Here is a 9,941-nt window from a genome sequence, read left to right as displayed (position 1 = left end):
GAGGCAACAGACCCAAGCTAGGACACAGGAAGTTATGACTACATACAAAGAAAATCCTTTTGGTATGGGGGGGGGTGGGGGTGTGTCAGGGTCTGGGCCAGGACTCTTGAGAGACTGGGGATGCTCTGTCTGTCATTGTGCAGACTGAAAACTTGACAAAGCCTGGAGTGGGCTGCTGTAGGGGGGGCCTGATTTCAGCAGAGGGTCAGGGGCCACATTCTGGCAGGTTTCTCAGCTCAGCTAGGCTGTGCCAGCTGTGATTTGGCTCAGGACGTACTGTTGCCTTTAACAGAGATGAGTTTCTCCATGTTGTTTTCTTCACTGCAGGTTGTGATCCAGATGGAGAGAGCAAGGAGGAGCTTGAATCCATGGACGATAGCAGCCATTGTCGTGTCAGTGGTAGTGGGCCTGGCCCTCATCATTGGTTTGCTCACGTTTTTTCTGTGCCGTGGTAAGTGCATCACCCCTCTTGCTATAACAAGTTAGAAGGTACTGGGCCCTATCCTAGACCCAAATTAATTAAAACAAGCAAGAAGAGTTAAAACATTTCTTTGAGGCAAGGATTTAAGTGTATTCCTCATTTTATTTCTTGTCTTGCCTTGGTGCCTGACACTAGTACCCATGGTTAACTGGAGGCCAGTTACACAGCCTGTGTAAGCTAGGCTGTGGCTACCACTCAGGCTAGGCATTGCAAGTTGGGTCTTGAACAGGGTCTGAACCTGGCACCTGGCTGAGATGTTCCAAAAAGAGGGGAGGCAGAGCCTTAGGCCTTTTGGAGCCCAGGAGTCAGTGCTGGCTGCCGAGGGCCCAGTTTTGGTAGCAGATGAATGAAGCCAGGCCATTCCTTTCCTGGTCCCTGAAACAGCAGTGTGAGAAGTTTCAAGATGCTGTCCTGCTCCTGGGCGGAGCTAATCCTGTTGCTGTCTCGACTCACCCAGAGGCTGAGAAGCTTGCACTAGGACACAGAAAGCTTTGCTCTTTGTGAACTCTGGGGCCCCTCTCTGCCATTCTCTCAAGACAGATGTAAAACTTGCCCTGGCTGCCCAGCTGATGCAAATGGGTCTGGGCCTGCTGCCTCTCAAGAGGGGTAGGGACATGCCAGAGTGCAGTTAGGGAGGGGTGAGTGTGTCAGCTGAGGTAGAAGGGGACATATGTGGGCTGGTGTCTTGTGCTGTGCTCACCTCAGGGCTGATGAGAAGAAGATGGTCCCTAGGGATATGTTATCATGGGTGTAATTTAGAGCTACCTGGGGTGGTCCTCCCAGTAGAAGAAGAAATGAGCCCCAAGCTGGTCCATACAGCACCAAGACAGTCCAGAGTTCCTGTTTTCCTCAAATGCTGCCAACAGTAGCTCCACAGCCTGGGAGCCCTGCTTGTGCCATGCTGTGTGAGTCACAGTGCATGTCTGAGGTGCTGCCCTTCTCTGCAGACCAGGACCGGTACTACAATGCATCCTTCCTGATCACCAACGTCAAGTACAACTCTCAGTATGAGAGGCAGACCACGGAAGAGTTCAGGCGCCTGAGCCAAGACATTGAAACCATGGTGAGATAAGGTGTCTCTTTGTCTCTCCCTGACCTGTGGGTAAGAGTTCTGCACTTCTGGGATTGGGAGTTGGCCTTGCCTTTCAAACTTTGCTGGAGTGGGCTGCAGATACGCTGCTGGTGGTGTGCAAGTGGATGGTGAGCACAGGTGATGTCTGTGCCAGCAGCACAGAGCAGAAGGGACTGCAAAATCGACCAGCTTAGCTATTTGTTCATGTTCTGCATCATGTGATGGCAGTTAAGTGGAGATCTGAAAGCATTTTCCTGTGCTCTAAGGCTCACAAGGTTGTTATAATTTGAGAGCATGTGACCATCACGGGTGCATTTAATGTACTCTTTTCTTTTAACAGGTATCTGCAATATTCAAGGGGTCCTTCCTAAACAGAAGGTACATCAGGTCCCATGTTTTCAGGCTGAGGTGAGTCATGTGAAGGTCAAGAAGAAGGAGTAATGTGATAAACACCCTTTCTTTCTCCCCCTGACTGTATGGAGCATGCTTGCTGGTTTGTGCTTGAATGACACCAGCAAGATGACAAAATCCTAGCTGGATGCCTTTCTCCTTCAGCACTCACCACACTGAGGGCTCAGCTACCTTCAGAGGTCAGCAAGGAGCAGAAAGCTGGCCTTATACTTCTGTACTGATTACCTGAATGTCAGTTGTTTATAGCTGTGATGTAGTAACTGAATTGGTGGGTGGCCCCAGCCTTCACTAGTGGTTAAAGGCTTGAGAAATGCAGTCAGCTCTTTATTCCACTTAATGCTTCCTGTGGAAGCTCAGAGTAGCATTTACTTCTTTGCATGGTGTGCAGCAGAACATGATCATTCTTCCTCAGAAAAGGTCTGAAGGAATAAATGGTTCCCCTGTGGGTACAGAGGAGAGGGAACTGGTCTTGAGAAGAGGAGGCTGAGGGGAGGCCTCATTGTTTTCTACAACTCCCTGAAAGGAGGTTGGAGTGAGGTGGGGATTGATCTCTTCTCCCTAGGAACAAGCAGTAGGAGGAGAGGAAATGGACTGAAGTTATGCTGGGGGAGGTTTAGGTTGGAGATGAGGAAAAATTTCTTCCCTGCAAGAGTGCTGAGGGATTGGACCAGGCTGCCCAAGGAGGTGGTGGGGTCACCATCCCTGGAGGTGTGCAAGAAACATGGGCATGACACTTAGGGACATAGTTTAATGGCCATGGTGGTGTTGGGTTGGTGGCTGGACTCAATGATCCTAGAGGTCTTTTCCAACCTCCCTGTGCTTCATAGTACTTAGGATTGTGTTTCTGAGACTCAGTTCTGCCATAAAACAGTGTTCCTTAGACAACAAAGGATGCTGGACAAATGGCACCAATGCCCTTCTTCACAGGACTTCTGGGCCTCCTTGCCTCTATGTGTCTTTGGAGTAATTTCCTTATCTTGTTCTCCATTGCTGCCTGCTGACAATTTCATCCACTACCGTCCCCTATCCTGTCTGTCATCTGGAATTACAGAACTTGGCAGGCAGGCTTCAGGCAACCTCTTTGCACCTTTTAGGTTGACCAATTAGTGCATCTCTTCCAAGCTTGTTTTCACTACAAGATAATCTTGCTGTGTGACTAGGCACTAGGTGAGGCAAGCTGCTGCTTTTTTTTTTTTCCCCCTATGGGCTTAATTTGTTTTCCTTTCAGGCTGTTGGTCTAAAATGTTTGGTCCAATTCTTCATACTGGCAGTAAGTGACCTTGCCTTGCTAGGATGACTCAAACTATTAGGATTTTTGTCTCTAGGTGCAGTGAAGCTAACTGGCCAAGGAATGAACAAGTGACAAATGGAAAGCCATGCCAAAAGACATTTTTAACTGTCATTTGAATGACTGTTAGGAATGTTCTGCTAGGCATCTGGTGAAGGGTTCTGACTTGAGGTTTTATAAGTGGACCAGGGCCAGCTGCTTGAGGTTCAACAAGTCAAAGCGCAAGGTCCTGCATCTGGGTTGGGCCAACCCCAGTCACGAATCCAGCCCTGAAGAAAGAGACTTGATGGTGTTGATTGAGGAGAAGGTCACCATGAGCCAGCAGTGCCCTCTTGCAGCCCAGAAGGCAGCTGTGTGCTGGGCTGCTGCAAGAGGAGTGTGGCCAGCAGGGCAAGAGAAGGGATTCTGCCCCTTTACTCTGCTCTACTGAGACCCCACCTCCAATACTGCATCCAGTTCTGGTGTCCCCAGCATAAGAGCCTTCCAATACCTGAAGTGATCCTACAGTAAGGCTGCAGAGGGACTTTTCCTAAAGGTTGTCTAGAGACAGGATAGAGGGAATGGTTTGAAGCTGAGGGAGACCAGGGTTAGACTGGATCTTAGGAAGAAGTTCTTCAGTACAAGGGTGGTGAGACGCTGGAATAGGTTGCTCAGGGGTGTTGTGGATGCCTCCTCCCTGGAGGTGTTCAAGGCCTCATCCAAGCCGGCCTTGAACAGCTGAGTCTAGTTAAGAGGTGTCCCTGTCCATGGTGGGGAGGTTGGAGTCTCAGGTCCCTTCCAACCTGAGCCATCCTATGTGTCTATGAACTTGCTGTATTGTTCCTACTGCTATGTCCTACCAACTAGGAGCTGTATGGATCCCTCCCATCCTTCTGAGCTGTTCCATGTACAACAGTTCACTGGAAGTTTCCTCTGGTCATTATTCCAGTGAGGACCAAGCCTTCTGCTGCCTGTTGATGTCTTACCCTCCTTTACATCTGCCCAGCAGTGCTGTCTGTTCTATAACTCTGTGCAGGCCTGTTCTAGTACAAAGAAGGCAGACAGTGCAAAGCAGAGCAAAGAGGGTTAGTGGGCAAAGAGGGAATAACACCACTTTGTTTTGTGGGTCTGCAGCCCAGATCCTGGTGGAGTGTTTGCGTCTGTTCTCCTGGTATTTAAATTTCCCTCTGCTGACAGTGAGGCAGTGACCTGGGGTCATGTCAACAGAGTGCTGCACAGAAGGCTGAGAACGATCTCCTCTCCTTTGAACATTGACCAGTCCACCCTCAGCCTCACAGGCAAGTGCCTCAGGTTTGTGGGTGTAGCTTGAAACCTGTTCCTCATATTTTGCTGTTCTTAGCATAATGAGTTTCACTTTAGTATGCAGTTAGGGGCAGTTCTTGTTCTTCTGCCCTCTCGGAATTGTGTGCTCCAGCCAACTGTAACTTAGAAGTACAAAGAGAGCTAAAGCACTGACTTGTGAGTGTGAGCTGTCTGTCCTCTGTGCACCAGACACTGTGTGTCCTAGCTCTGCTGAATGAGATGGTCCTCCCTCCCCAGCTAAGCAAAAAAAGCCCTGGGTTGGTGGCTAGGAGTTTGCAGACCAAGGCACAGTAGGTATTGAAATACAGAGTCCTCAAGTTTTTAAAAGAACTGCAGGGCTGAGGTCTTTCTCTTTACTTCCTGCCATTTCTTTTGCTGCTTTGATAGACTGCCAAAGCAAGTCTTCATAACAAAATCCTGAGGGCAGTAATCCTCTCCCATCAATCTGTTGCTGGTTACCACTAGAATCCATCAGAGGAGCTTTTGTAGGAAACAATCAGCAGAGTTCCATTTCAGCTCCAGTCAGTCCCAGCACGCCTGTGAATGCTGCTGTGACCACCTTGCCATAGTGAACCTGAGCAAAGGCATGTAGGCGTTTAGATCATGCACAGCTACCAGTGCCTGTAGATGTTGCCTGGACCTGTTTGCAGTCATTTCCTGCTTCTGTTAGCTTGAAGCGAAGGTAAGAAAGGCTTCACTCAACCTCTCTGACAAAGCAAATTGCTTCTTTTCCCGTATTCTCATTCCATGCAGCAGTGGAAGCCACTTAGTGTTTGCGGGGCACAGGGAGGGAGCTTGTGCTAGCTCATGTAGCAGTGTGAGATACACTCACAGTCATCTGTGCTTTTTATTGCAGAGCTGAACAAGGAGAGGGGAGATAACCTTTTAAACAACTGTAAGTACAACTGCTTTGTAGAGAAGGTCTGGGGACATGGAGCTAGAAGTTCTGTATCATAGAAACTTTTCCATTGGAAAAGCCTTTTAAGATCCAGTCCAACCAAGGCTGGATCTACCAAGCTCTAGCTCTAGCTAGAGCTTCTCTAGCTCTACCAAGGCTGGTGCTAGATCATGGGCCTCAGCACCACATTTCTGCCTTTTTGAAACACCTCCAGGGATGGGGATTCAACCATCTCCCTGGGCAGCCTGTTCTGGGCTTTGAGAACCCTTTCAGTGGAGAAGCTTCTTCTAAGATCCAACCTAAACCTCTCCTGTTGCAACCTGAGGCCACTTCCTCTCCTCCTATTGCTTGTTCCTAGGGAGAAGAGACCAACCCCCATCTGGCTACATATTTCCTTTGGGTACTTGTAGAGGGCAATGGGGTTTCCCCACAGGCTTCTCTTCTCCAGACTAAACACCCCCAGTTCCCTCAGCTGCTCCTCACTAGACCTGTTCTCTAGACCCTTCACCAGCTTCATTGCTCTTCTCTGGACCTATTCCAGCACCTCAATATCTCTCTTGTAGTGAGGGCCCTAAAAGTGACACCAGTACTCAAGGTGCAGCCTCCTTAGTGCTGAGTACAGGGGACAATCCAGGTTACTTTTCTCTCTGTTTGCTCTGGTTCACTCACCCAGTTTGCAGAGCCAATGTTTTGTAACCAGGTAACAACTCACAGCTGGGGCAGATAAGCAGTGCCTCAGATCCACTGCCTTCAGCTCCTACAGGAGCACATCTGGGCTTGTGTGGCTGAAAACTGACTTCATGGACAAGTACTGATTCTCCTGCCAAACTTCTGTGATTCCCCCACGTCTATCCTCAGACCCTTGTGACCCTGACACTTGGCTTCCCTGCCGTAGGAGGCACTGCTGTGGGTGAAGGTTGTGTCCTGTCACACCTGCAGCTGTGAGAGCCCTCTCCAGAGCAGCTCCCAGGTTTCCCTCAGTCAGCTGAAGTGGAGGTGCCTTTACTTTGGCAGGCTGTGGGATCCGGAGAGAGGCCTTCTCCTTCACAGGAGTGGAGAGGATCATCGGCGGGCAGCGCGCACAGGAAGGAGAGTGGCCATGGCAGGCCAGCATCCAGCTGGATGGCACCCACCGCTGTGGTGCCTCCATCATCAGTAACACCTGGCTGGTGACTGCTGCCCACTGCTTCAGAGGGTGAGTTACCAGCACCTGCCTGATCCTGAAGGCCTTAGCACTCCGGGGTGCTCTGACCTTTCATGGTGCACTAACATCGGTGTCTGCTGAAGGCTGATGAAGTTGGCTCTTCTCTGTCCTGTAGGAGAACCTGGCCTCATTGTGCTTTGATGCTTAGAGAGCTAATCTCCTTTGGGAATCTTGTTTTTCCATGGCTGTGACATAGCCTCCAATGTCTTACAGAGGAAGGGAGCCTCGCAGGTGGACTGCCAGCTTTGGAATTCTGCTGAGGCCTCCACAACAGAGGAAGTTTGTCCGAAGAATCATTATCCACGAGAACTACAGCGACTTCCTCCTGGATCACACCAATGATGTGGCGGTTGTGGAGCTGGCCTCTCCTATCGAGTTCACGAGTGACATACACAGTGTCTGTCTCCCAGAGGCCTCTCATGTTTTCCCAGTTAATGCCTCCTGTTTTGTCACAGGCTGGGGAGCTTTGGAGAATGATGGTGAGTCTCTTCCTTCCCTGTGTCCCATCACGCATGTGTCTGAGAAGGCTGCTGTTAGCTTTATGGGGTTTTTTGTTGACTCTGAGTGCCTTAGGCTTGCTATTTGACAGGTACATGTGCTAATGCACCTACAGTTGGACTTGAGGATCTTAAAGGTCCTTTCCGACCACAACAATTCTGTGATTTTGATTGCACATGTGTGGACTTAGTTTGGTTTTATCTAGCTTGGCCAGTTGATTGGAGTATGGGGGAAAGACCCCAAAGGTTAGCCTCAGAGGAGTCAGAGCAGCTGGTTTTCATTGCTGCATGCATTGTGCTGGTTGAGTACATTCTATTTTCTGTTCCCACTGGCCCAGTCCCTATATTGAGTTCTTTTGCCATTTATCTTTGTCATAGATGGATCATGACAGTTTTCATCAGTTATTCTCTCTTTAGTCCAAATTCAGGCTTCATCCAATGGCCTGAGTGAGCTTCAATCAAATTAGTCCATATCTGCGAGGTCAGACACAGTAGGACTAGAAATCTGTTTCTGAAAGCCATTGAATTGTACAGGTTATGTTTCATGGCAGACTCCTGGAGCATGCAGTTAACCAAACAGGGTTTTCCAGTGATGCCAAGGACGTACCTTGAACCCTATGGCTGAATTCAGCAGTGCAGCATGTAGAGAAATCTTAGTCCATTATGCTAATTGCATCCGGTGTGGATGGAAGATGGGAAAGGGTTATCTTTGGGAACAACTGAAGGACTTTAGCTGGAAGGGGAGAAACATTACCCTTCCTAAGACTTGGCCTGGGTAGCTCTCATCATCACTGGAGGTTTTCAGGAGAAGACTTGATGGGGTGCTTGGTGCCGTGGGTTAGTTGTTTGGGTGGTGTTGGATTGGTTGATGGGTTGGATGCGATGATCTTGAAGGTCTCTTCCAACCTGGTTTATTCTATTCTATTCTATGTATTGTCTGCAGTGACAGGAAAGCTGTAGGAAAATCTGGCCACTCCTAATCCTTATGTGTTGTTGTTTCCATACCTTGTCTGAAAGTCCTATTGCCACTTCTCCTAGGCTTCAGTGTTAATCATCTTCGACAAGCAGAAGTGAAAATCATAAGTACAGCCATTTGTAATAGAAGAGAAGTGTATGGTGGAGCAATAACACCTGGAATGTTGTGTGCTGGATACTTGGAGGGGCAGGTGGATGCCTGCCAGGTAAGTCTTGTCATAAGTAACAGTGAAAAGGAAATAGGTGAGGTGGGAGGTGACATTCCCTAGAAATAAAATGTATTTTGGGGGCCTATAAGAAAGCTAGGAAGGGACTTTTGTGTGGCTTGTAATGACAGGATGAGGGGCAATGAATTTAAGATGGAAGAGGGGAGATTTAGACTGGAGATTAGGAAGAAATTCTTGACAGTGAGGGTGGTGAGACACTGGAACAGGATGCCTGGGGAAGTTGTGGATGTCCCCTCTCTGGAGGCGTTCAAGGCCAGGTTGGATGAGGCCTTGAGCAACCTGGTGTAGTGGGAGGTGTCCCTCCCCATGTCAGGGGGGTTATGATTAGATGATCTTCCATGTCCCTTCCAACCCAAACCATGTTATGAATCTATGAATCTTGATTAAGTTTATGGGGTTCAGTATCCTGACATGTAAATGAAGAGCTGCATGGCTTATGGGCTGAAGTCTGCTCTTAGGTGTGTGGGGTTTGTATCTAAAGAAGCTGTGAGAGAATACGGTGGGAGAGACTGGAAGAGCTGTAGGCTGTCAGTGAAGGTCCAATTCAGGAGGCTGAATTGTGGCTGTGGTCTCAAGACAAATCCCTGTCAGGTGCAACAGAGCAGTCTGAGGCTTGCTGCGTTAGTGAGGTGAATGTTGTTTATTCTCTCCTTGCCTGTTGGCATTTCTCTCCTTAGGGTGACTCTGGTGGACCACTGGTGCATGCAAATTCCAGAGGAATCTGGTACCTTGTGGGAATAGTGAGCTGGGGAGATGAATGTGGCAAGGAGAATAAGCCAGGAGTGTACACACGAGTGACTTACTACCGAAACTGGATCTACTCCAAAACGGGCATCTGAAGGCTGCAGCGGATCAAGGGCTGTGAACGAATCCTCTGGCACGTTCTGCTCTGTGGTTACCCTCTCAGCAGCTGCTGGCTTTTCTTGTGGTCCTGCATCGAGTGCCAGCAAGCTCAGAGTGTCTGGGGCTTGAAACTGGTTTGGCCTACAGCCAGATAGGAAGGGGCTTGAGCCACATGGCAGCTGTTCATTCGGGAAGTGCCAAAGGGACAGTGGCCTTTGTCTGGATGGAGTGCACAGACCCTTTTTCCTCTGTGCTCAAATGTCTTGTGTCTGACTTGAAAACCAGGCCAAGCATTTGAACTCAATCCCTTATCAGCATCCAAGAGAAGTTATCATTGAAGGATGGCCCACCCCCTGGCTGTGTGCTTTTGAGGCCCTGCCAGACTGCAGGCCAGCTACAATCCAGCCCCTGACTCCAAGGCTGCTGTGTTCCTCAAGTCTCTAGTGAAGAACAGAAGATAGCTTAGATTCCTGATATCACACTGGACTGTTACCTAGAGGAATAGAGAGTTTTTTTCTTGCTGTGTTGTCCTGAAACAGGAGTTGGTGTCAAACACCAGCATCTGCCCACCTGCTCTGAACAAGTGTGTGTGCAGCTAGTCATCGTTTCACCTGAGCAGCCCCTACTGCACCACTTGCCCTGAGGATGACTGCTGGACTCGAGACCAAACCTCCCTTTACTTTTGTACCAGTCTCTTGTCATATCAGAGTATTTGGCTGAATTGATTTCCACTTTTAACTTTC

At 49.0% G+C, this 9,941-nt stretch overlaps 1 protein-coding gene across 1 annotated transcript; it reads left to right on the top strand.

Moving 5' to 3' along the window:
- Positions 1 to 332: 332 nt before the first annotated feature.
- LOC104298563 (transmembrane protease serine 11E-like) lies at positions 333 to 9,701 on the top strand. Its single transcript, XM_009898651.2, has 9 exons — positions 333 to 451; positions 1,429 to 1,544; positions 1,894 to 1,961; positions 4,366 to 4,529; positions 5,411 to 5,449; positions 6,467 to 6,647; positions 6,870 to 7,135; positions 8,192 to 8,334; positions 9,033 to 9,701. The coding sequence occupies exons 1-9, from the start codon at positions 340 to 342 to the stop codon at positions 9,192 to 9,194; spliced, it is 1,251 nt and encodes a 416-aa protein (XP_009896953.2). The 5' UTR covers positions 333 to 339; the 3' UTR covers positions 9,195 to 9,701.
- The last annotated feature ends 240 nt before the right edge of the window (positions 9,702 to 9,941 follow it).

Source organism: Dryobates pubescens, chromosome 1 (genome assembly GCF_014839835.1).
Source record: "Dryobates pubescens isolate bDryPub1 chromosome 1, bDryPub1.pri, whole genome shotgun sequence".
In the NCBI taxonomy this organism is placed as follows: Eukaryota; Metazoa; Chordata; class Aves; order Piciformes; family Picidae; genus Dryobates; species Dryobates pubescens.
This window is presented reverse-complemented; position numbering and strand designations above follow the sequence as displayed.